Genomic DNA, 27,738 nt, shown 5'->3' with positions numbered 1-27,738 from the left:
GGCTCGCTGCTCAATTTCAGACTTTACTGATTCATCTTTGCTCTCTTGGGGTGACGCTAAATGGAACGATGCAGAACTGGCCACAGATCGCTTTTCAGAATTGAATCTGTCGCAGCCTAATGAAACAAAAATTACCGTTATGTGTGTGTCGGCATCATTCATTTACATAATGCACTAACTGATACCCAAGGTATAATGGGATGTTATGGACAAAGGGCCTGCTGTCTCATTGCATCCTTCCTCTGATTATTTCCAAATGTCACTTGTTCAGCCAGGGTAAAAAAAACAAAACAAACCGTCGTGACTCTGCAGCCGCCAATCACAGGGGATGACAGGGTGACTGGTAATTTGAAGAAAACAAAGCACTCCTGCACATTTATCTAGATGCATATGAATTGATTTGAACAGCTAATGGAAGAGGGGAAGGCATTACATCTCGGCGGTTATAGCACACATGTGATGAAGCGCTGCATCAGTGGGCTGATTACAGCGCACAGGGCTTCGCCGATCACCGTTCCAGTGACCTTCCTGTCTGCTGGAAGGTGAGAATTCAGACCTAGTGGCTTTTTTTTTTTTTTTTCTTTTCTCCATCCGACCAACCCGTCTCTTCAGAACCTTCACTACCGTTCAAAGTCGGCAAGAAAATAAGTTTTGTAAAATATCTAAAGATGCGGAGCCCTGTTGGAAGCTGTCTGGCACTTCTTAAGCCTTCAGCTTATCACACCATCGTTTCTCAAGGCTTTACTGCTCACAGTTTTTGATCTGCGCCTGCGAAGCGTGGTGGAAATAATTTGTTTTAGATTGTGTGAGAAGCCCTTCGCAGCTATTCATAGTTACCTGATTACATCGAGGGAGGAGTTCAGTCCAGGCTCGCTGACTTCCAGCGTCGCTTAAGTGAACTGGACCAAACTGTGCTTAGAAATGGGAGTAATGAAACAGCCGGAGGGAGACTTCAGATATGTCTTTCTCCAAATATAGTAAAAGTTGTCAAGTGTTGATGGTGGGAGATGGATTATTTTAAGGATGTGCAAAAAAGGGACACGACAGATCCTTTCAGTCTCTATTTCAGCTTTCATATTGATGAATTAAAGCAGCTAATATAGTCTAGTTGAAGGACATAATTTCCTATGTGAACAGTTATGTTTTTGTCTGTTGATGAAATACTTTAAAAACTGATATGAAGTTTTCATTCCGAACAACACGTAAATGAGGAATCATATTTTCTTTTGGGGCTTGTTCAGTCAATCTCGAGTGGTTTGAGGGAGGAAACGCTGTTCAGCGTGAGGTGAGTTTACTTCAAATAAGGCAATTTGTTTTGTTTGTGGATTATCTGATCAACACAGCCAAATACCCTCATCATCCAGTGCATAATGTGTGCAGCACTCATTAATTAGAGTCAAAAACAATGAATAAATTTATGGCAGTGCAATCATATTAATGCAACTTAAAAGTAAAGCCTGTTCCAAGTCCAAAGCGCTTAGTAACTGGAAAAGCGAACCTGATAGCAGAGGCAATTAAAGATGTGGAGTCGTGATTTGCTGTCCTCGGAGGTCTAAAAGCAACAGGGAAAACTCCAGACATTGCACAAGAAACGGTCGGTTGATAAAGTCCTTTGCCTTATCGAAAACCTCACTCTCTCAAAGGGAGCTCAAGTGTTGTTTTGTTTCGGTTTTATTTCTGTAATTATTTCGGATGAAGTATTCAGAATGCCATGCAGGCTGCTCTTCAGTAGACACACCACTGCATCCGCAAAGAAAGTTATAAGGCTGCAAATAAAAGAATAAGCATTAGTCCGAATTCTCCTCCAGGTCTAAAAGAAAGCTCAGTATCCTCCACAAACACGCCCGTTGACCTTCCTTGACATTTGACTTGATTTTGATTAGAATTGACAGTTTGATACATTGGTAATCAGCTTAATGACATGTTGACGTGACCTGCCATGGCATGTTGAATGTTCTGAGGTCTGAGAGGGATCGTCAGGATGTATCTGTTGGGAGAATTAGAGCCCTGGTAACATGGCGACGTTTTCAAGTGAATCTGGAAAACTTTCATAACTTTGAAGGACTGAACGTTTGATTCTCTCCATTTCTGGAGGGTTGCATGCTCACAAACTTTCACCCTCGAAGGGTTTAATAGATGAACTTACGTTTCCAGTTGGGTTAAATGTGTTGAACGCTTCCATTTTTTGAAGGGTTAATTGGTTCTACTTGTTCAATGTCCAAAGGATTAAATGTTTGCATAGCCTCAAGCCAAATTTATACATCATATGCAAATGATATGCGAAGAGTATGCATTGCTGCCAACCTCCTACGTAGAGCCTCTGCGGCGACGCCACGCGTACCTCCAGCAAGCGTCACGCTACACATTCAGCATGGCATAGAACTCAAGGGGAAGTACGCCGAGGGCTGGGATTGGTCCGCTCAGCATGTTAGGAAACTCCACACGTGATCCAGATGATGGCGTCGTACTTGTATTGCATTTGTAGACAGGTGCGTTTGTTCAGTTGAAATTGGTTGAATGTCCTTTGTCAAAGAGTTGAATGGTCATAAACGTGTGTTGAGAAACGGTGAAACAGTCGAATGCGGCAGTAGAATTGCTGTGACTGAAATCCTTCAAGAAGAAAATAATCTATTTTCCTTGAAGTTTGGTTTTATCTCTGCTGGAGAAAGTTTGCTTGAGTTTCTATCTTCAAGTAAACCCCAGTCTGGTCAATATGTTGAAGTGCTGATAGTGCGAGCGTGCACCGGTGTGCCTGACAGGAAGTTTCCGCACCTTTGATGGAAACAGAGACTTTTTTTTTTCTTTCTCCCCATCATTGGCTCCTTCAGCTGTGTGACAACTCCTCTGAGACGTCTCTTCAGCTCAGACAGAGTGAGTCACGTGAACATCAAATAGCTGCAGTGCTTTGATATGGAGTCCTGCTGACGCGCGCCGGGATCGGCAGACCCTTCTTCACTCAAGCAGGAGTGGGCGGATTCCATGAGCCTCGCTCGCGACTGACATGTAAACCCCACTTAAATGTGCAGCTGTCTTAAATATATACATTTTAAAGCCTCGGCATGGTTTTTTTTCCCCCCCAGAGATACTTTTAATAGCCAGCCATGGTGCTACTCTTCAGAGAGGGACAGTAAAATCTAATGTTCACTATTTGCAAATGAGCTGATTAGCAGATCTCCTCAACCAGCAGTCAGGACTTGAGGTTCAAGACATGAATTGTTTCTTGGTTTTTTTCTCTCTGAACTTCTCATTCATACATCAGCTGACAACAAAACACGATCAGGGATCAGATGATAGAAGTTTGCACATTATTGACATTTATGTGTGTTTTCCTGTAGTAGTTCCGTCTGTGCGAAATTACAATATGATTAGTTTAGTATCTTATAGTCATGACTTTGGCCCTTAAGATGTGTTCTTCCAAATATAAGGTTGCTTTTTCACATGCATCCATTTTTTTTTTTTTTTTTAACACATTCGTGTCTGAAGTTCCAACCATTCAATTTCAGAAGCAATTGACTTTGTTGTTCAATTTGTCTGTTCTATTTCTGTAGCACCAAATACAACAAAGTCCTTTCAAGGCACTTTTACAGAGAAAAGAAAATTTCTGCAGAACCAGACTCAGTGAAGCGGCATTTTTCAGTGACTCTAAACAACAAAATGCTATGAAAGTTTGTATTTTCACTTGAAAACATTGTATAAACAGGGTCTCTGTCATCGTCTGGCTCTCCCATAATAGAATTGATAGAAATAGCCACAAATTGGTTATTTGCATACACATTTTTTTTTCACTATTTGGTCAATACCTCAAAGGAAATTAAAAAAACTGAGTTGATAAAGTCCAGAATTAACTTTTTCTGTTTCCAAGGTTGCTGTAACTACTTGGAAACACCATATGTCAAGTTGGCAGATTCCCATGTATTTCAAATCATTTCAGCTTGAAATCCAAGCTTAAAAAAAAAAAAAAAATCTTTTTTTTTTTGCATTTTCTTCACACTTCTTTTGAACTGTGTGGCATCCTATCACCCTGCGTTTAGTCACTAGACACGTTCAGACAGTGGCAATGAAAGCACAGTTTTAATCTGGAAATGAAAGACGACAAAAGGAGCGAGGAAACGGTGAAAGGAGCGGAGCCTGACTGGCCAGCAGAGCCGGTCAGCCGCTGCCGTGCTCCAGCGTGTTTCAGTGCCGAAGTGGAACCTGCTGATGAGACTCTCGGGGGTCGGTGCCAGAGGACACCGCGGGTTAATAGCGTCCTCCGGGAGCCGGAGCGCCAGCTCGCTCCGCGACGTGACAGCACACGCTCTCAGCCGAACACGCACTTACTCGCAAGCACCCACGCACATACACACACACTGTACACGCCGATAATTAACACATAAATAAGAGCTCTCGGCCGCGTTTCCACACAGAAAACCACGCAGGAAGAGAATTATCAGGGACTAAAACGCTCACAGCGTCAGTGTTCAGCCTAACAATCACACAGCAAGGCCAAATGTCATGTATCAACTCACTCATTAGTTCCTGAGCAAAAACGGCTTTCTGTGCTGTGACGTCGACACCTGCCAGTGGACAAGGCTCTTAAATCTGACAGTCCGTGATGTGTGGCTCATTTCATAAGTAAAACCTAGAGAGAGAGAAAAAAAAAAAGTACTTGCGAAATACAGCAGCACTTCAGGCTAATTTACTCCCACTAACATTACGCTTTCATTATCAAATATTAACAAGAAAATATGGGAGTCCATCAAGAACACTTCGGGGCACATCAAAGCTCTCCGAGTGCGCCTTCTGCTTTTAAGACTGCAAGATGAATCCAGGAGGATAAAACCCGCGGAACTACAGGAACAAAAGGGAGGAAGCATGAATGCTAATTTTTGCTTTGTTTTGTTTTGCTTTGTTTTTTAAATCCCATACTTTCACAAATTACTCATCTGATGGCTTGCTGATGAATGTGTGGGCTTTGTTTACATCAATTTAGCATCTTTTTTTTTTTTCCAGAGCCACTAAATGAAGCCTTACATCTGTTTTGACTGATTCGTCATCCATTGTGGAGTGTTTGTTGTCCTCAGATAGTCTGCAATTAAATCATATTTTTTAAAGCATGGTCGTTTAATGGCTCTTTGACGTGAAAAGTCTTTAGTTTTTTTTTTTTTCCTTCCTCTACAGTCAAAAAGTTACAAATTCAATTTTCCCTTTGCTAATTAGTTTGGAGTGAAATAAGTTATGTCTAACAATTGAAAATAGACTAAAGCTGCATTTACACGATGTTTTGAAGTTTTAAACCTGCGTGCCTGAAAAGACAAAAGCAAAAAAAAAAAAAAAAACCTAAAGGCGTAATGAATTTAATTGATCTTGTTCAGATGCTCTGTTTCACATGAGACCAATGAAACTGGTGTGAATGAAACACAGATTGAACTGAAGAGTCTCCAAATCAATCCAGCGCACAGCAGCGACGCGACGCGGGGTAAATGTTACAGCTCCAGATGTCTGCAGTAAAACTAATGACACTCGCGTACTGTGAAGCTTTAAAAGTCTCACTTTCACACGGTTATATAATGCAGACGGTTTAGTTGTTGCATGTGGCGATGAAAGCCCGTTTTCAGAGACATCGGCGCTTATGTAAAGTAATATGCATTTCTCATTGGACTCGATTTAAAATAATTTAAAATCAACCAGTTAAATCAGTTTCTTCACATTTCAGCAGTTGAATCAGGTCAACTGGATTTAGTCTTTGAGGACGTTTTGCCATCTTGTCCAAGTGGCTTCATCCCTTTTTAAGGAAAAAGCCACAAAGTAGCATTTAAGAGCTGTAAAGTTAATTTCGCATCATTTTCCTCCCGAATTCCCGTTTAAGTTGGAGTATATGTCTGCATGGAATAGAAGTGATTAAATCCGTCTTCTTCTGTGGTCCTCAGGGTGTCGGCACTGACCCCCACACTGCTCTGGCTCTGGCCCCGGACTCGAAGCCGACCAAGGAGAAATCGGAGGAGCCGTCGCTGCAGCACCTGGACCCTGACGAGATGAGCATCAGGATAGGTAGAGCCGGACCGCTCTCAGGCAAGCCTCCCTTCATATACCCACAGCAGCTCTTTCATGCTGGTTTTTTTTTTTTTTTTTGGGAAGAAAATGCAACCGACACATGTATCCAAGCGTTCACAGCAGTCGCTGTTGCAGTCCCACTTTTCACCACCGTGCTGTGGCGAGTGCAGTTCACGGCATTAATGAGCAAAGCTTACAGGGATCTTCTGTTTTCTTAAAGTCTCTGTCCTACTGGTGACATTCGAGTGCGAGAACTGACCAAAGAACTGCATTAGTGAGTTCATGGAGATTTTACAGAAATTGACTTTTTCCTGGGATGGCATTTGAAAAGAGGCTGGTGTCAAACTACCGATCAAGAAGTAAGTTTAGAGAACAAATTGAAGCTAAAGCAGCTAATTGTGGCAGAGAAAGAACGTCATTTTTAAAAAGCCCAACGCCCCCCTGCATTTTATCAGGTTCCCTTTAACGATGTTGCATTAATGCGGGATGGAAATGCACTCAGTGGACTGTATCGGCGGCGCTGTGAACGCTCTCCTCATGCTTCTTTGATGGCTACTTCTAACTTGTCCTCACACTGCGCCGATCCCTCTTACCAGCTTTCTTTGAATCACACTTGCTCTCTGACTAACTCGGAATGGCGTTCCACTCTGGCCGTCTCTTGGGAAATGATCCGCGGTTTCTGAGCTGCGCCTCCTTCTAAAAGCAGCCGTCTCGAAACGGCGTCCCCAGCAAGTCACGTTCATAATGCAACATTTCGCTCGGCGCCGTCGTCACACTTGGATGGATCGTACACATGACGGAGCAGATTTTCAGCCGCGCTGCTGCATTATGAGAGCACTTTTTTAAATCTCTCTGCAAATCACAGAAGATTTTAGAGTAATGAGTTATTACACCAAAAAAACAAAAACAAAATGCATAACTGATTCCATAAGTGGAGTCGAGTGGAAAATTAGGATGAAAAAAACAAATTGGTGAAATGAGCGAAAAGGATTTTCAAAGAAACTTGATAAACAGACCAAGGAAAGAAAATCGGTCGTCTGTGTGTGTGTGTGTGTGTGTGTGTGTGTGTGTGTCAGATGCTGCTCTCAGAGTGAGAATCATACATCGAGTGTCTTCAGGGGACTCTGAGCACAGCAGTGGTTTTATGCAGGCTCCTGATCAGTAATCCGATTACTCGCAACGGCAAATAGAGCAAATATTGTTACTGAAGCTGGAGTAACTGACAGCATATTACAGATACGCCACAAAGAGCTTTCCAATAAAAAATATATATTCTAATATTCCAGCCACTAACTCACGAATAGTGATGACCAAGAAGTGACAGAGGAGGGGGAGGAAGAGGCGTCTTTTATCATAATTACACCCAAAGGAGTTTGTTTCTGCGTTTCACTGGTTTTTAGTCAGGAAATGCCAACGGAGGGCTGAGCCTGACTCACCTTTAGGAAATTATCATGAATCACTCTGTGACAGTTTGGTTTGAAGTCACGCAAAAAGAAAGAACAAGATGCACTTCTCTTTTTTACAGCAAACTGGAAGCAGATGTTCAGAAGCTTCTCTTAGTTTTTGCAATCAAACACTCGACCGGCGGTCGGACCGAGCTGAAACGTTCAGGGTTATTTGGGGTGGTTCGAGAACGTCCAACCTCAAATAGACAACAGAGCTTTTCCCATAATTACCGTTCAGATTCATATGAGATTCATTTTTTGTTGTGTATCCGCTCTGCTCTTGTTGACGACCGGACATTTCTTTGGTTAGTACACGATGTACCTCTGATTTCTACACCTCTTCAAGTCTTGATTCTTAAACATCAAAGAAAACGGGATTCAGTGTCTTGCTCAAAGACACTTCGACATGTTACTCTTTTTTTTTTTTTTTTTTTTTTTTGAATCACTAGGAATTTTCTTTTTTAAAGAATGAAGGTAACCGTTGCATATTTTCAGCACTAGTTGTGACACACTCATTTCTCACTATTCCCAAAGTGATGGGGAAATGTGTCAACACCATCCGGCTTTACAATGGAGAGCCACAAACCTCTCCATGCGCCGCATCTGTCGCAATTAGCTCAGATCTCAATAGACAATAATTGCTCACCCGCAGTGCCGTTTTGTGCCACCGCCGAAATAACTCCAAGACTCATTAATCTGTCATCTTAGCATGTTCACATGGGAATATTTGGACCGTTCTTACCCGGATGCACACTGCGAATAATATCCACTGCAGTGTTTGGCCGGTGAGTGATGAAATATCACAAGTGCACAAGAATAAGCGTGTACACGGACGAAGAAACAGCCGGAACAAAAAGTGTGGCGATGTGACAGGATGGTATTGCATGAAATGAAACCAGGGTGACGTAAAACACACTTAAAGCACAGAAATAAAAAACAAAACCCAAACTAAATACTTGGTTTTTTACAGCAGTTGTGGGGGAAAAATGCTCACTTCTGCGGGATTTTCCTTTTACAAGGCTGCCGTTGTCCTCTTTATGCGAAACTCTCACTAATGTACCTGGAGTACATGTTTTCTCACTCGATTAATTGAAGTATGAAGGAAAAATGAAATAAATCACCCTTTGGAGGACATTCTCGATCGAGCACAAACTTTCCCACCTCATCTGTCTGCCTTGTCTCTCATTTAGCATCTCCCTCTGAGTCTTACATCACTGCCTAATTAACAAAAGACCGAAGGAGGTGGCGAAATGTTTATGTCTGCAGCAGTGACATATGCTCTCGTCTGGTCTAATTAGCGAACCCACAGTGTGACTTCGGCTTTTGGGGTCCTTTAATGAAGAGCAAAGGATGGTAAATTTGAAAAGTGCAAAAAACATCTTGTTTCCTTCAACATGGCCATCACTCTCAAATATCAAACGTTCTGACTCATCACACCTGAGGAACTAATCTGGAGTCCAGTGAGCATCTTCAGGTTACCACCATCCGCAGCTGCTGGCCTCCAGATAAATGAAATAAGTCGGGGTGGATCTTATCATTTCCACACAAACATTTCCCTCCTGACATCCAGGGCTGACTGTTCGAAGAAAAAAAAAAAAAAAGTACGATAATTCATGCACACTGTTGTTTGATTGCTGCCTCGCATCACCGTTTATTACAATAGTTGGAAAAATCCATTCATTTTCGGGTTAAGTCCTTCGAGACCATGCATGAACATCTTATTCATTTCATCTGACTCATTCCTCATATTTTTTCACTTACTGTCACAGTGATTCCACATTCATGCTGGAGTCTTTCAATAATAATGGCATTTTCTGGTAATTTTCAAACTCCTGGGACGTTGGCAGGTCGCTGATATGCAGGCAGGTTGTCAGGTACCACTGCTGCACGTTCTGTATTAACTCAGAGCCATCAAAAGAGCTCTGATGTTTCGCTTTCAGTTTCTCGTCGCGGCTCACAGCCAGAGGTCCTCAATCAGGAAGCAAACTGAACTTAGAAAGTCACGCTTTCAAGTACCTGAAATACTGGCGAGTCTATTTCTGAGCAGAGAGACTGACAGCAGCTCTGTTCTGATGAGCTGAAGTAACACGTCTCCACTCCTAAAATATTATATACCATCATTTCAGTGCTCCCAAATGCACCGATACCTCCCGGCCGCTGCCCATTGTTTACATTCATGCTACATTTTCTGCAGCTCCGCAATCCTCAGATTCGCAGAATGTGGGTTTCCGGTCAGCTTTTGAGGATTATGGATCAATTCCAAATGCATTGCCTCCCTGCGGTTGGCCTGGGGGGCATTTCAAGCCAGCAGGCACAGTCAACAGAAAAGAGCTTATATATTATATCAGTGGTATTCCCACGGCCCACTTGGTTACCACGGAGTGCCTCACAACACTGCAGTGGTGGTATTGACTATGGAGCAAAGATCCAATGGTCTTATTTGGTAATTCTTGCAAAATAATTATTAAATTATTATGAATTTGTTCTTTTGTCCCTCATAAAACAAGCTGTCATTTGCCATTTTTATTGAGCCTAGGATGTGTGGACTGGAAAAGCAAACACCAAAACCAAAACATAATGAAAGTTTTCTGTTTACACCTGAAAACATTGGGAAAATGGTTCGGAACCATTGGTTGGTAAATCTCCACAGTCTTTATAAAGACGGAATAGAAATCTCACCACAGCGTTGTGCACACGGCTTATGCATATCGGGACGTCAAATCTTGACAGATCTGCTGTGCTCAGTACTAAATGCACAGTCGGTGCTTCAGGGAGGGCTTCTCCAAAAACGGTCGCTACATCTCTCCGATAATTGCAAACTCAAGTCCGGCAGGCATCTTGATGTGCTCACGCAGCAAAAAAAATCAACTCGTGTTTTCAGCAAATACCGACCCGTGTTTTCAAACAGATGAAACGAGTAAATGCATTTTGGTCACAGCTCATCAAGCTCGCCGTTCCCGCAGAAGCTGATAGTCTTCGCCCTCGTGCTGTTATAAGCTTAAACCTGAGTGCCGGGGTCTCTTCAAGAGCGGGGGAAACGTCAAGAGGATAAAATGGCACAGTGCTGAGCTCAGCTCACCGCCGCGTGCTGTAGTCGTAGCAGCGGTTCCGTGTTGCGTCCTCAGCATGTCGCGCTTGTGTTCACAACCCGTGTCGGGCTGTTCTTCAATGGCTTTGGTGGTTTTAACATTAATCTGCAGCCGCAACTTGCATGAAGGCAGAAGAAGGAGAGTAACGAGGACGTCGGCGTCGGCGCCTGCATCAAGCAGATTCTACTATCAGCTGCTTCTGCATGGAATTTTCCAGAATACTCTTCTTTGCATCATTAGTTTAAAATTCCTGTTGAGCTCCTGCACACTGTTCCCTCTGCTTCTTTCAGCAATCGCTTTGATCTCCAAAGATTCTTTTTCTTGGTGAATTTCTCAACATGATTGGTGGTTGCTCTCTCTTTTCCATTCGAAAGTGCTCAAACGCCGTAACATTTACTTCCTCTTGCCTTCAACTTCATCTTGATAGTAATCTGGTGGGGGGTTTTTTTTTCCCTTGGGTGTCCAACAGCTATCTTTTCAGCCATCACAGAAGATATTTAAGAAAAAAACAATACTCAATCTGGTTCTATAGATGTGTGGTATATGAATGTGGATGGTATATTTTGCCATTTATTGTGCTGTCTTTGTCATGATGATCGATGTTTGGAACCCCAGACTAATTGGTTTCCAGCATCTTTCTTAGACTACTCAATGAATCGGGAGCTCGGAACACAAAGGGAAACATGCCAGCTGATTTTGACTCATGATGCTTTCGCTTTCAAACTGGACAACATTTCTGCCGTTTGTATTTCAAAATACATCCCATTACATGGCCAAACTCATATCATTTGATCCTTTATTTTTCAATGAGAATCTGCACGTCTTGACATTGTCGTCAGTGATGGTCATTATCAAGTGTCACTCTGACATGCAGAGCTATTCAAGTTGGCTCTTTGATTGCACAATTTCACTTTTTGCGAAAAGTCTGTGCCACAAATACAGCTCCAGCGTGCACGAGATCGAAGGACACAAAGAAAACCTGGCAAATGTTGAATGTAGAAGTGAACCGCTCTCCAAGACCCAGGTTTAACAGTGTTCAAACTCGGGATGTGTCTGGCAGCTACTTGTGGTGTTGGCTAAAGGGACAATTGGGACTCGCCGAGTCGTCTATTAAAAGAAAAAAAAAAAACGTTCAGAAAAGCATAAAAATATGTTGTGTGTATTGAAAGCCATTTTGAATTTGAAAGTGCATCTATCAACAATGATTATCATCGAGAATCACCCATATTTAAGCATCTTTAAGCAGCTGACATGATCTCAAACTATGACTTTGGTGTCAGACTGAAAAATTTGACTCATAGCAGAATCACTGAACTGACTGGAGCATCAAACACTGTTCTGCTTCTCCGTACACTCTTCACAAAGTGGAGGCTATGTGGAATGATGAGAGTTTCTGATGGCCTTACAGGTGTGCGAGGTAAATTAATGATGCACATGTCTATAAATAGCCACAGCTGTGAGTCATGGGAGGATGCAACACCGTCTTCCAAGCGCGCTAATGTGACACAGTTGATAAAGACTGTATGGATTTGTCACAAATTAGGGTCCGGATTGACGCAAATGGACACAAGGAATACAATCTAAATGGGTCACGTAAGTGGGAATGATTTGGTATGCATTAATCGTACCATTTTTCTGACCATCTGTTTGATTTTTTCATGATATAAACAGACGGTACAGAACAGAAACCTCGCTAATGTGACGGAGTTTCAGTTTCTGCTGGCTTGTCTCAAGATAATATTCCTTCACAAACAAGAATGATTGACAGTGTCCTCACAGTGCTGTCTCTCAAGTGGATTACTGTCATTTTCACTCACCTCTTATTTAAATATTCTTCCATTTCTTGCGGTTCTTCTCTGCGGTTTTTATTCTCTACTTAAAAAAAGAGCGAGAGAGATTAGTTCCACTCCTATAACTGTTGGATTTGAAAAGTTGATGCACAGGCCTAATACCTGTGACCATGCAGTGAAACCTTCCTAATCTGATTGGACTTTGTTCAACTGGGGTTTGTGTTTGGTTTGGTTTTGATCTTGGTTCGATTTGAGTGATGGCGGTGACTTCAGTTGGTTGTTCCAGACATGGGTCAAAACCACGATGCTCCCTTCTGTTTGTTTTTGTCTTTACGAGCACTGATTTCCTCAACAATCAATATAAATGTCAAAAGATTTCTACAAATTCACTGCCTTTTCACAGGCTGAACTACCAGGTGTCTAAACAGAGAAATGCGTATTGATGGATAGAACTCACGTCTTGCAGTATGTTCACGGGAAGCAGTTCGAACCCGGACAGCATCCCATGCTTCCAGCTAACGAAGCCGCCAGTTTTAGCCGCGGACATCCACTTTCTCCAGCCGTACTCGTGTTGAATCATGTTTAATAGATCACTCTTTGCCTCCTGCTGCTCTCCAGGTATTTGAAGTGGCAAGAAGCCCCTTGTAAGCATGTTCCCGCTCCGACGTCCGTGTCGGCACACGTGCGCATGACTGCGCTCAAAAAAAAAAAAAAAAAAAAACTATGCCAGTACCTTCTCATCCTTAATGCATGGCATCGTAAATAATTCAGTTAACATTAGGAGAAATCAAAGAGTTCCTCATGGCATTCTGATGATTTAGCCCATCTGATTGAATTCAGCGTTCTACTATGAATCTGAAAGTCGGATTAGACCCGAACATCTCACCGCACGCAGGAAGCACCGTTCAAAACACAAAATTGTATACTTGTACATATACGTCTTTTATTTTCGAGCCTCGGAGCAAAGGGATGACCCATTTTTCATCCTGAGGAGGGGGGATGTGTTTGTTGTCTTTGATGAAAGCCTTAATGTATTTCACCAGCCACATTATTCACCTGTACATTTTATACATTTTAAAGTGAAACATTCAGGCCAGAACTTAAGTTAATTGTTGCTGTTTTTATTCATCCATGTACAAGTTCCTCGCAGCAATCAGGCTTAATGCACTCGTCGCTGTGAAACGAGTGGAGAAAATTACAGCATAAAACAAGTGAAACCAGCTTCCACAGCGAAATCCCAGTGCTGTGAAATCCAGTGATTTGTAGATGTTCACCTGAGGGAGTGCAGATGCAGCGCTGTGGGAAGGTCCGATGCTTGCTTTTGAAAATGTGAACCCAGACCAATCGACAGTGCTCGGTGATTTTTCCTATTCTTTTTTATTTCTTCTTTTCTTTGGTTGATAGAGTTAGTTTATAAGACTTTGAAGGCGATCGAGAATTATCAAAAATATTGTCAAATTATATCTGTTTTCGAGGGACACTTGGAAAGCATTGTCATTCTCTGGGATTGTGTGTAGAATTTTGAACAAAAAAAAAAATTTAATTTCGTTTTGGAATGAGCCATAACAAAGCAAAGTGTGGAAAAACTGAAGCACCGTGAACGCTTTCCGGATACTCTGCAACCTCCATCAGGAATTAGCATCTTGATGTGTGGAAGTTATTCTCCACATTTCCCAGCGTTTCCCCCTGAGGGCAATTTGGTCTAATAAACCTGCAGGTCGGTTCTCAGGAAATGTCTCTCCAGGCAGTTAGACGTGAAAAAATTGGTTACTCAGCATGTTTCATTCCTTCCAGGTTGGTTTTACCTGTGAAAGGGTTTTTTTTTTTTTTTTTTTTTTTTTTTGGGGCGGGGAGAGATGAACTGTTAAGATTCTGGTTCTCAGTTGGGGAAAGCATCATTTCATTTTATGATCTAACACCAACCGCAGAGGAAAATCTGGTAATTGGCAAAGATGGCTGCATCTGAATTAACTGAAGTTGAAGAAGCGGTTTGTAAATATTGAGGAAAGTTATCCACATCGGCTATAGTCTTGTCCAGCTTGGAATCAGTTCGCTTTATTTTGTCCATGAAACTCGCTCGTACTGCTGCAGTAGTGCAGACTGTGACCGGATCTTCCTTGGTCTTTGTTACTGCAACACATGGGAATTAAATACAGTCGCAGGTTTTACCTTAAGCAAAAAAGTCCATCCGCAATAGATCAAGTTCAGCACAGGCTGTCAAAAAAAGTAAATGGATATTAACTTATCAAAAAGAAAATAAAGTATCCAGAATGCTTCATGCTTGGAGAGGTTGTGGCAATCTGGGATTTAAACAAAATAACTTCTGGCCAGAATGATTGCTCCTCAGATATCCTCCGTGTTTCCTTCCCGTGTTTTTTTTCCTTTTTTTTTCCACCCCCCACTTCATTGCTCTTTGATAAAGGACGGTAATGCCGCCTCGTGTTTTGCTGAGCCTCAGAGTAACAGTGGAGGAAGGTTGAGTGAAGGTGGTGAAGGAACCGCCGGTCCCTGTAGAGTGAGACCAAAGGGGTAAACACTCCAAACTCTCGAAGACGGAGCCTTCTGCAGCGTCTCACTTCCTGTTTTATTCATGTCTCATGTCCTCCTCTCACCTTTCGGTTTCCTTTTTCTTTAACTCTTTTCTCTCTCCCACCAAAAAAAAAAAAAACTCTGAATCTCCCCTCGACTTTTCCTCTTCCTCCTGTTTCCTTTTTGGTGGTGTGTCAATCCTGAGAAGTTAAAAATGAACAGAAAGTGCAGGAGTTAATTAGACGGAGAAATCTCTCTTGTATCTTCACGTCTTTAGAGCTCCACGTCTCAGCAGGTTCATTGGCAGCCCCTAAATCAGCAAAATGTCAAGTATAAAATCGCCTCTGGGTCCACAACTTACTTTCCTTTCACCCCCACGAGGGGCCAATTGATAGAATCTTTCCTCTTGTTACTTCGCGCTGCTGCTCAAACCCGACGCGAAACTTCCGTTGCTTTCAGCCTGCAATTAGTCTTTTTTGATAGAAACCAGAGGCGTTTTCCAGTAATGGTGCAGACAACCAAGCCAATAAAAAGTCATCAAGAAAACAGAGGGACGCCTTCATGGATCAATTTTTCCTTCAAGAATGATTTCCAATTCCTGTATTTGTTAAGACAGTGATTAATATCAGAATTTAACAGGAAAACAAACAACCAAACAGCCCATGCATGTACTCAGTTTACATACATATGTATTGACAGTTCATGTGTGTTTATCTTCATAATTATTATTGGATTCTGATCAGCTGAACTGTGATTAATATCGTCCTTATAATGAACCTTTTTTTTATGGCTCCTTTTTATTGGCAGTTCCACCTCACTTGAACTGATTGGCAATTACCGGAGCCGGATAAACAAAAGGCATGCAGTTGACATTTGAGGAACCTTGTACCAGCTATCCTCAAGACAATGCAACACAACATTAAGTGCCGCCATTAAAACACTAATTACAAGATGCCAGAGGGCTTGATTTGGAAAAAAAGAAAAAAAAAAAGAATAAAAAGTGAGGTGAATATATACAGGAGCAGTCCACAGACTTTAAAAGTCAATTGATGGTGGGCAGTGCTGCTCAGACCATTAAAGTTATTGGATTGCAGTTTCTTACGAAGCCTGTTCAAGCTTATCTGTATGTTTGAGTTAACTGTCCGGTCTATTAGCAGTCGACCATGCTGGGTTTGAGATGTAAGTACCGATTTGAACCTAAACCTATTTTAGCAACAGATAGATGAGTTCATTATGATAACAGCAACAAACCAAACCCTTGTGTATCTGCACAAACTAAACATAAAACTTCAACTTGCATTTAGTCTCTTTGACAGAAACCAGAGGCATATTCCAACAACGGCCAGCTGTTTGGACAACCAGGCCTATAGAAACCTAATCACAATCTAAACAGAAAGATGCCATCGGGAATCAATTTTCCTGGAGGATTGATTCCCAAATTAAAAGGATTACTAAGTACCTCATACATGTACTCAGTCTAGATATGTGACTTTTGTCAATACGTATGTGTTTACGTTTTGTGGTGTCATCATGATCGTCCTCATGATTAAATTATAGACACAGAGAGAGAAACAAGATCAGGTTTTATCCAGCTCCTTATGGGTAATATGTTGGGTAACCTGAATCATGACCATCAAACTGAAATGATGCAACATTACAGGTTGCAGATGGTTTATATGACAATGCAGCCACTGAAAACGCCACTTTTTAAAAACGCCACTTTTCCTGTTTCCGTGTAAACTCGGAAAAGCACTACTTTTCTGAAACGCTACCTCTGTGCATGTGCAGCATGGCCATAGAAAATAGTTATTCTGCATATGCTGATTGAAACTATTACACTTGAGTTGCATCAGCGCGTTAACAGCATTAATGTCGGCGTCCCGACATGAGCATCCGCTCGAAAACTTCTTCCCATTTGTTTTGTGCAAATCGACGCTTTGGGAAAAGTTGAAAACCCTGTGTGGAATTAACAAGCGTTTGAGTTGTGTTTAAAAAGTTTAAGCATGTGCACATGAAAGGATGAGAACGTCGGAAATGAAGGCTTTCTTAATAATACATCACACGGAGATTTAGTGGTTTTTGGATTTTTTTTTTTTTAAACCCGTCTTGCTAATCGGAGATATAAAAATCTGAGACAGGCCCCGGGCTGTTGTCTGCTTCACTGCCAGTTAAGTGATTTTGCAGCAGACATTCAGACTTACCAAAGACACGAAATTAATGAGGGCTTAGTCCTTTTTAAATGTCCCGAAAAGCATTCACCAGCATACAAAAAAAGTAAATAAATCTCTGCTCAGAATATGCCTGCGCTTTCCTGGCAATATAGTGAAAAACAAGCCTTTAAAATATAATGTGCATCATACATAAAATATGGTTTTTACACTCCGGAATATGGAGCCAGTATTAATTATCACCCTGAAAGCAAAACAGAAAATGCTCAATAATAATTCACACATCATACTAATTAGTATTTTCAATTTTAAACAGAAAATCGAGGCAGATGGACAGGCGGGTAAGGAGAAATATGTTGTAAATGAACTCTCCTTCTGAGCTGTGGTTTAATTAAAGAATGAAATACTATGCACCTGCATTGCCAGGTTTATTTTTTTCCAACTTTTCTTTTTTTCCTGATGGGCAAACAGGAGGGTTCTGATGAAAAGAGCTGGTAAAAATTGCCAATATACCTATTCTGAGTAGGTTTGATTATAAACTCATTTAGACCAAAAAAAAAAAAAATAATAAAACAACTGCACCATTCTCTTAAAGAAGTCACAGCAGAGACCGATTGTCAACTGGTTATAAACCTGCAGAAGTCGAACTGTTACCTGGGAACAGTCTATATTTCTCACGATGGCTGCAGCGGAGCGTGTTTGTGCACACATCTGATGTAATGAGCAGGAGGCAAAAAAAAAAAAAAAAAAAATCATGAAAGTGGAGGTGGAATGTCTGCCGACCGTAAGACCGTATCTTACAATGCCTGTCACGAAAGCCGAGACATTCCAGGTACATCAAAAGGCTTTTGAGCGAAAACCCGCAGCAGCCAGAGCAGCTGGTGTAATTGAGCTAATGATGAAGTGCTGCTTCATCATTAGCCCGTCCTCGGGGCAGCGTGCTCGTTTGCTGCTGTAATCCTGGTGTCATACGCTGGAATTTCATCGATTCGGATCAAACTGGGCCGACCTTTTCTGGCAGCTTGGCTTGAATCGTAAATCTAAAACTGTCTTTTCAGGTCGTCCTTTTTGTCTCCTTGTAATCAAAAGGTCAAAGGTCGGTGACCAGTTGATTGATCACTCTAATGTTTACGATTCATGCAGCGATTTATGTTCGACACCCACTGAATCCAGTTCAGGCACTGTGCATGCACACACACACACACACACACACACACACACACACACACACACACACACACACACACACACACACACACAGAAAAACACACTACAGACAACATCATTAGCTCTTTGTTTGGAAGTAATTAATGTTGTTGAACTTTGTGCATAATTTATATGCAGTTGAAACTTTGTTAGAACTTCACAGGAATACACTAAGTTATTTACGGGTGGCTTTTCTCTCAGACTTATGGAAAACCTAAAAAGTTCACGCTCCACTAACCGTCTATCATAAACGTTGGACATTTAAGTCGATTCATGCATTATGATTTCATAAGTTTGTGTTGTTTTTTTTTTGCAACTCGTCAGTTTCCAAGACTTGTACAACATCGCTGAAGGCGCCTGGACCCTTCATACCCACATTAGTGGCTACATATAAACGTGCTAATCCTGATGGCAGAGATGTCTCAGAGGAGAAGGTGTGATTCTGGAGCTTTAATTGGATCAGTTGGCTCGATCTGGTTCTGGCTTCCTCTCGCTGGATTTCTGCGTGCATGATTAACTTCTACAAGACAGACTTTCTCTCCTTGCACTGGGGGTGTGGATGGCTTTGTCACTGTGGCATTGCCATTTTTTTCTCCCTGTGCATGAGTGTCTGCACACTTACATGATATCCACACCGGGGTCAAACAGTTGCCTGGCAACAATGACCAATGAAAATATGAAAAAGTCTGGCTGTTTACTCCACTCTCGGTTTGTCCCTGTGTCATGGTGTTGCTATGGCTCGTTGCCATTTCATCCTTGGCATCTCTTTACCGACTCGGTCTCACACAAATGCCTCTGTCACGCAATTCTGACTTTGGAACACATGCGGCAGGCATGTAACAGATTTTACGGTACAACAAGCTCGTAGGAATAAATGTTATCGCACTCGCAAATCACTGCTCTGAATGAGGATGGGGGCAGCGGTCTGGATCGTGTAGAACGACTCCTGGTCTGAAACATTCATGAATTCATGGTAATAATGAATGTGAGGACACAACATCCCCAGGAAGCTGCGTCTCGTACTGCAGGGATGCTTCCAGATGTTCCCACTCCCTGCCCCTGGATGACGCCAGGATGGAGTACTGGAGGGGTGACTCCACTTTTTTGTAAAAGTGAGTGTGTGTGATCTGTTCTCTGAATGTTTGCAGCCCTAAATGTAATAAGCAGGACAGATTTTATCTATGGGTTCTTTCTTTCTGTCATTTTACTCGTCAGGCACAGTTGATATAAAATAGCTCTGCATGTGGTCCTTGTAGGGAAAAGAGCTTGACACGTTTACCCTAAAGCAGCGCTTTTACCCTTTTGTTATTCTCTCCCCTTTGTGATAGAAAAAAAAAATCACTCTGCCACCTTTCTGCAAGGTGGAAGAAATAAAAATGGTAAAAATTGCAGTTAGGTTATATGATCTCCTAAATCGTCTTTCTGCTTCATTCTTGAGCAGTACTTTCACACCGTTTCGACTCACCGAGAGAAATCACTACATGTCCATCAGGATTGGTGTAGCATTGGTTTCTCTGAGGTCTGCGGTGGTTATACAGTACATCCTAAAAACGCTGTAGGTAGACGTCAGTTTGACTGCTGAAGGGAATTCAAGCTATTTTTACAGCTCATAACCTGGCAAGGTTTGTTAAAAACCTGAGTGTCAGCGCACTACCGGAGCTCTACTGGGACATTTCTCTTGTTTGGATCAATACAGGAAAAAAACAAAACATTGCATTTCAGGATCCCTCCACACCTGTAGTGTGGACCTGGGTCAGAATTTGGTGCAGATCAGTTGACATATACACGTCTACTGGAAGTAAACAAACTCCAGTGCCAGGATTTTTTTTTAATTTGTTCTTCTTTCTTTCTTTTTTGATTAAGTGACGCTTTAGCTTTAAAAAGTTCAACATTTTAATGCTTCCATACATCCACTATTTTTATTATATCCATTTCTTCTAAGACTCCTATTAATACAGAGTGACTGAAGGTAACTTAAAGCGGAATGAAGGTGTACATGATCAAGGAATTATTTAATATAATAGACCAGCCACGTTAAATTAATTTTAATTTGGACAAATCATTTTCATGTGGAATTATGTGTTTAAAAGGTCATTTTCAACTGGAATTGAAAGGAAATTAAAACTCTTATGTAAACTTGGCCATTGCACCATCTAGCCCAGGACAATATGGAGATAACAGGCAACAACTAATGCCAATATTGCATTATTTTTGGAAACTGGCTGACGGGCCACAAAGAGATAGGCCTGTGGCCATGCGCCACTAGGTGCCCATCTCTGCTATAATGAGAGCTTGCAGGTGCAACTAATCCGCTTTAAAGATGTTCCACTTAGGTGTGCCAGTGAGTCTCACCAATGAGTAAGCGTAAACAACTGTTGCCGCCAAAGCTGGCACATCTGAATCGAACATAGCCATTATTAATGCCATTAGCTGCTTCCCAAGTGTAAATATGCACCGTTTAATTATCCCTGCGTGGAAAAGCAAGCCAGCATAATGGCCTCCCTGTGGAGAATCTCCCTCATTTAATGCTGCTGATGATAAACTTTTTTCCTTCAGGGGCTTTTTGAGTGGGATTAGTGCATTCAGATATTGTGTTTTAATTGTGCAAATCTGATTTGCCATGAGTCCATTGAGGTAATTTTGAAATTAAATTAAAAGGGTTTATTTGCTTTGAATGCACTGACTGGAAATGTAATGCAATCACTGGAAGATTTGTGTCAGTTGTGCATCAGTTGTACTTTATCCTAATGGCAGTCTCAGGATTTAGGATAGTAATCAAGTTGAGGAGAATTACACAAGCCCTCATTGGATCAGTGTGTTTACTTTGGATACTGAGATCGGGAAGCTGGGACACAAAAGACATGGAACGGGTTTGACTTGGAGACTATACATGACCCCAAAGTGAACAAATGGCCCTTCAGAAGCAGCATGGACCAGCCTTTGTCCAGCTGCTCATCCCTTTGTTTAAATGTGGGAGCGTTTTGTGTCTGTTCCAGTCCATGCTTATGCCAAGCCCAATGAATTGTTGGATACAGGTTTATTGGCTGTTCTCTTGGTTGTTTTTTTTTTCCCAATTCTCTGAATTTTTCTTCAGCTACTATTTTCTTCCCTGGTATTCTCTCTACATTCCTTCAATTTTGTGACATTTTTTTTCCTACCTCTTCCTGTCATCTGTCTTGATTTGTTGTAGATTCTCCGTCAGTGCGTGTGTTTGAGCTCGTCTGTCCTCGTACCTTCGCGGTCATTTGTGACTGACAAAATCTCCGTCCGCACCGTTCGGCCCTCGCAAAGGTCCATTAGCTCCTGTACTGCGGTTAATGCCAGCAATCAGTGCTTTCCATTGCCTGACTAATCATCATAAATGGAGGTTGTCAAAAAAAATCACAGGGATTCATTTTTACCTTTCATACGTCTCTTGCTGGTCCGCACAGCGAGCGGCGCAGCCTCCCTTCATTCCAGCCATTGCCGGCATCACAAACCCCAAGCTGTGGAGGAAATGTGGGTTCATTCCTGCAGGTTTGGACCTTGCAGGTGTTCAGAGTCAATGAAAATTGACCTTAAACATTGACTTGGGTCCCCTAGAGCTCCTCAGTGGCCGGCAGAGTGCTTTGATTATAGCAGGCAGCTCTCCGGTAGGCAGCGGTGGGTGGTGGAGGTGACTGACTGGAAGCGAAGTCACTCCTGCCGCTGAAGGACAGCAAGTGGGCTTCTGCCGAGGTTAATCAGCTCCGGCATTATACATCAAGAGCTGCGGAATGGGACTCTCAGTCCAGTCTCCAGGAAATTAGAAATAATTGCACCCACTGTTAATGTAAAAAAATCCTTTCATAAAAAGCATGGCAGTGAGTTCCTTTCACCCTGATCTTGTTTTTCCAACTCGGTGAGTCTGTGTTTCGGCGGACTTTGTCGAGGTAGCCGCAGCCTTTTGCGTTATTAATGTGGAGGAACATTCGCAGCTGTGGCGCACTCGTGATGCATCACTCTCTCTGGCACCGCTTGTTGTTTATCACAGTGGCATCGGAGAGGCTGCCCAGGCCAGCGCTGCCAACGGCTCCCCGAGGTGATGAAAGACGCCTGCTGGGGTTCAAATGGAAGCAAAGGGCCGAGGAGGTGTAATTTATTGAGAGGAAGCACCTTTTGGTCATACTATGTCTTCATTTGCAGCACAGTATATCAATAACAGCACGACTGTGTCTCATTAGACATGACTGATCCACTGATTTAAACAGATATGAGAATGCTTTAATATCTTTTATGTTGGATTGTCTACTGAACCACATTATTTCACATTAATAAGTTTTTTGTTTCCTATACAACAGATTTCTTTCTGATTAAATGTCTCTAGCACCAAATGGTCTGAAATACAATTTTATTTGTGAGCAGAACTTCTTATTGTTGCTCTCAGTCGGCACCATATTGATGTTTTTAACTGGAAACTGAAACCATTGCTTCAGGGAGTGCGCTCTCATCAACAAACCCTCTCCACAAAATCCTGCTTGTCATTCTGTGCATGTTAATCCAAACTTTCGGCATTAATATGCCGGCGCCACAGCTGCCGCCTATTTCCTGGCAAGGCTTTTTATCACCTGAAGGGATTTGCATCCGCCCGGCCACAAGAGCATTAGTAAGGTCAGGCTGTAGGTCACGGTCTTAATTTCAGTTCATCCCAAAGGTGTAAGATTAATGGGTGAGTTCAGCACTTTGAGCATGTTGGAGTTCTTCCTTATGAAAACGGTTTCGAAAGACAAAAACACAAGAAAACACATTATTATATCTTCGTGCTTAACACATCTGCCTTAAAGAAGTTGAAACCACAATTGGACAATTTCCAATATTTTAATAAGTGATATGTAATGATATATATTGACTTTCATTTAACTTTATTGCTGCACCATTGTTATCACGGTAACATTCAGATCAATGATGAGAAAGAGCAGAGACAAATCGGTATTGTCATGCGGTTTCTGCATTGTTTGATTTCACCATAAACAAACATTTAACAAGGTTTACTAAAGCAGCTATTCATGGCTTTGAAAACTTAGATAAATACTTGCATCTTTAACTCAAAAAATTGTTGAGTTGTTTATACAAGTGGCTCAAACACCATCTCTCCGTCTACATTGCATCTACATGCAGTTTACTGGCCACCAGAAAAATAAGGAAAGCAAGTGGCAGCCTCTCTCTTCTGCCGTAGACCATATCCTAGAATATACCTTTGACATGTTTCGACTGGATTCTCCCACCTTCATCAAGAATGGCATATGAGTTTAAACTTTTTCAGGAGTTTTCCTAATACAAGATGATATTCATAATATTTAAGTTAGTGACTAAGATGGGAATCATCCAGTGAAACATGTCAACAGTTTGATGAATAAATCTTGAATGAAGAGAAGAAACATAAAATACAAAGAGACAAACTAAAAGCTTAATTAACCTCATTGAACTATGAACTGAAGTTGACCTTTGAAGCTGAATCGGCGACCTCTCTTTGGAAATTGTTACCTGTGCTCAATCATCAAATCAAATCTTGCGGTAAATTATAATCGTCACAGCACGTCGGGCCCAGTGGCTTCTCGGCTTCGGTGCAGACATTTTCTTGAAAGTGGTTGCAATCAGTCTTTCTCATCAGCTCCGTCTCTGCTGGAGGTTTTCCAATCCGCCCATCATGAACTCTGCCTCACCTGTGTTCGTGTCACTTGATGATTCTTTCACCGACACGAGACCCGACAGTGACCCGGAATTTAACTGTTGACATGTTGATCTCGCACTGAAATCCAAAATTGGCAGGTGTCACAGTCATTGTGTTTGTGTGACGTTAAGGCAAGCGGAAAACAAGAGGTTTCTGATTTACTCTTCAGGTCTGGCAGACTGGAGAACAATGCATGAGTTCAATTCTGCATTCAGTGGACTGAAAAATTTCAGCTTGAAAAGAGAGGAGGGCAAGCGGTTTGGACTTACACTGCAGTGTTCTTTGTTTCCACATGTAGAAAGAACTTGCTGTTCAAGATCCAAAAAAATCAAACCTTTTCTTTACTGAAGCCATTTTCAAAGTCCACACTGTTTCTTTTCCCTGTAATTATTTCTCAGCAAGACATTTTTTTTTTTTCATATTCACTTTTGAATATTCTAAACTGTCAGAAACCACAAAGGGAATGAAAGCATGTGAAGTTGGAATTTTTTTTTCATGGTGCAATCAAAGGTGACACCCACAAGCTTATTCGATTTTAGAGGAGCCTTTCAAAATGGCAACAGATTCTCCAGCATCGCTATTTGTTGTCGTTTCAGGCTCGCTGTCACCCTCCTGACGCGTGTTTACGAGGTCTTTTGAAACAAACCTTAATGCTGAGAAGGGTTTTGACAGTGTGTGAAATGCAAATAACAAGAGCAAGCAATGATTTGCAATCATCATGAATCTTTGCTTCATCCACAGCTGGCATAAACATGTCAGATGTTCAACACAGGACATTTTACCATTTCTTTGAAATATATTAGCTCCTTTTGAACAGGATGATCACAATCCACCTCAATTATTTGAAGTGGGGAATGAAAAATAACACCAGTTTATATGACAACTGTGCACGGAAATGGCAAAGTTTCTTTGCATTTTAGGTGTCTGTTTACACGACAACGGTGTGTGGAGTCTCTAAAAGTTACATGTTTTTGACGGTGCTCCAACTTCAGCTCCATGTCTCTGCTGTTGCATTATGCACACTGTGGTCTTAGTGCATTGTTCTTCTCATGCACCAGAAGGATTTTTTGTTGTGTGCGCCTTGCTGTTCCGTACATTTATGTACATTTACGAAACCATCATATGGATCACATGTGGAGATACGTTTTATTTCTTACAGATATTGAGTAGATAACGATGCATTTACAGTGTCCTGCTGTATTCATAAGCACTGGAGCAAAGCTAAACAACGATTTAAGATCAGCAGGACAAGGCAATGAGGTCTTGAAGTCAGAAAATCAAAAGTAAACTTATTAAAAAAGCCAAAGTTGCACAATATTCCGAGGTAAATGTGTGTAAAAAAAAAATGTGCATGTGCTTCCCAAGGTCACGATACTGGGTGTGAGAGTTCTACTGGATGATAATCACCTCAATGAAGTGTGTCCATCCACCTGTCAATCAACCCCACAGGCTTCTTGTGCAAGTTCAGAAACTGAAATCATGTGTCGTGTGTGTGTGTGTGTGTGTGTGTGTGTGTGTGTGTATATATATATATATATATATATATATATATATAATATCTGGCGTTGTGGAAGGCAGAAGGCAGCCTGAGCCACGAGTTTGTAAATTGTGTTGTGATGTTCTCCGATAGTCTGTCTATATAAATTAAAGTTGACGGCAGCAGTAAACACTGTCGACTTAATGAAATTTAAAATCATTAGTTTTAGCCTCATCCCATCAAGCTGTAACCCGTGAAAAAGGAGTTCAGGCAGCTGCTCGCTTCTGATTTCCCCAGTGAAAACCTTAATGGGAAAGAACAAAACAGGTTAATTTAGTGGTAAACCAATCCTGAACACTAAAGAGACAGCTAACACCAAGCTGATCAAAAATGTTCTTTCTTCTGGAATTCAAACCAGTGGGGATTCAGGCATTTCTTTGCTGCCATTCAACATTTCAACCTGGAAAAATCCATACGAAACTTGTCAAAAGATAAATTTCTGAAGCCTACCTGTCCAAATAGAAGAAAGAGAAAATGCTTCTCGATAAAATAAAGATATAATGAACTTAGCTGAGTTAGAGGTTCTTTTATATTTAATTGAATTTGTCAGTGTTCACCAAAACTCTTCATTTGTGCCCCAAATATGTCAATGTAGGGCCTGAGATGAGCCAACACCAACAGTTTAAATCCATTTCGACTGACAGCTTCTGGACATATGATGGCTCAGCTTGAGCCAGGGAGGGAGGCGTTCAGAAGTATCTGACAGCAACCTACGATGAAATGAGTCTTCGATGTGCTTCGAAGTGAACTAATTTACATGCTGTGCTGTATGCACACAGTGCCGCACAGCAATAAATTATACTGATTGTTTAGGCAGGCCCTGGCTGTGCAAATAACTGCTTTTCATTGTTGTGTGCACATTGAATGCACCATCACAGAAACAGGAGCATTCAGAGCTGTCTAAACATTGATTCTTTCGTTGTTCAATACATGTGAAATTTTAATTGCAAAACAAATTTAAGCCACGGAGAATCAGAAAAAAAAAATGTCAATTTTGAAATAGTTGCTTCTCAAACGGACTTCAAAGTGCCAAGCTTATCTTCAAGAAAGGAAGCAGGTCGACAGACGAGCCCTAAAGAAAATGTCAGGAACAAAGTCATTAAAAGGCCTTTAGTTTGAACTGACAAGCTGAACAAACAAGGAGTGGGAAGGTTTCCCGATAGAAGCGTGTTCAGCCATTGGCAAAAGGTCAAGTATTGTATGTGCTGTGCGAACCTCTTCAAGTAGAATTTTAGTGCCTAAACAGACATAATTCCCCACTGCTTATGACAGAAAAACAGAGGACAGAAAAGCCCTTTTATCCCTCCACTGATGTTAGCTCAAAAACCAACACGAAATTATAGCCTCATGGCTGAACGGCGCAATGATCAAGGTAGCCAGTGGAAAAATTTATTATTTTTTTTTCTCCAGCTTTTGAAAATACGCATGGTTGCCCACATGACAACAAAAAAAGGCCCAAATGACCAGGACTGCCAACTCTTGGACGAGCATGTCACAGTAACATTCATCCCCCAGTCAGATCTGACACCAGCATGAAGCAGCATACTTGTAGACACCACTGTGCAAAGTTCTACTCTGGATCATAATGTACCAAAGCCAAGAAATTACGCTTTTGCCTTTTACAGAGTCAGTGTAGTTCAGATGGAATAAAACAAAAATTTCATCTTCTCGTAGGTTTCCATCTTCAAGAAGAAAATGTACGGTTTGGGTGCTGTACCTTGACTCTTACTCACCCATTAGTTTCAAGAATCAGATAAGTCTTGGAAAAACAGGGTGCATGATTAAGCATATACACTTAGTTGCCCTTACAAAGTCAAGCTGGACATAAAAAGAGTGTTTTGAGATGTCAGAGTCCTCTTCAGAACTCAAGGTAAAACTGTTCATTTTGAGAGAGTAACCTCCTTAAAGTTTTACCCAAACCAGAGATTCTTGCTCCAATACTGTGTAAGTCTTTGTCGAAGACAGACCAAAGTAAACCATGCTCACCTGCATAATACAGGAAACAGGAAACCGAGCTGTATCATGAAATAGATTCCTTAAATCACTGGAAAGTGTTGCATTGCAGTACATGAGTAACGCGCTTTGTCGACAAAGAACTCAAGAAACAAAACATTAGGATTAGACTTTGTCTCGCTGACAGGTTTAATATCCGGATCCCTTGGGAGTCATCTAACTGTCTCGTAAAGCTTTCTGAAGTCGATACTTGACAGGCTGTCTTGTCAGCTTTGCTTTATGTACCTCCACACTCTCTC

General features: G+C 41.6%; 1 protein-coding gene across 2 annotated transcripts in view; it reads left to right on the top strand.

Annotated features, from left to right (window-relative positions):
• The first annotated feature begins 5,914 nt into the window (after positions 1-5,914).
• Positions 5,915-27,738, top strand: part of LOC115392880 (zinc transporter ZIP11-like) — a 70,041-nt gene continuing 48,217 nt past the window's right edge. Inside the window, exon 1 of one of the 2 annotated variants that reach the window (XM_030097540.1) lies at positions 5,915-6,030. In XM_030097540.1, coding sequence (XP_029953400.1) covers positions 6,015-6,030 — 16 coding nt within the window. In that variant the 5' untranslated portion in view covers positions 5,915-6,014. Of the gene's footprint in view, positions 6,052-27,738 lie in introns of both variants that reach the window. The other variant, XM_030097537.1, reaches the window with a different exon arrangement.

The sequence above is a fragment of the Salarias fasciatus genome, chromosome 8 (assembly GCF_902148845.1).
Source record: "Salarias fasciatus chromosome 8, fSalaFa1.1, whole genome shotgun sequence".
NCBI classification, from domain to species: Eukaryota; Metazoa; Chordata; class Actinopteri; order Blenniiformes; family Blenniidae; genus Salarias; species Salarias fasciatus.
The sequence above is the reverse complement of the archived record's forward strand: the minus strand, read 5'-3'. Positions and strand labels throughout refer to the sequence as shown.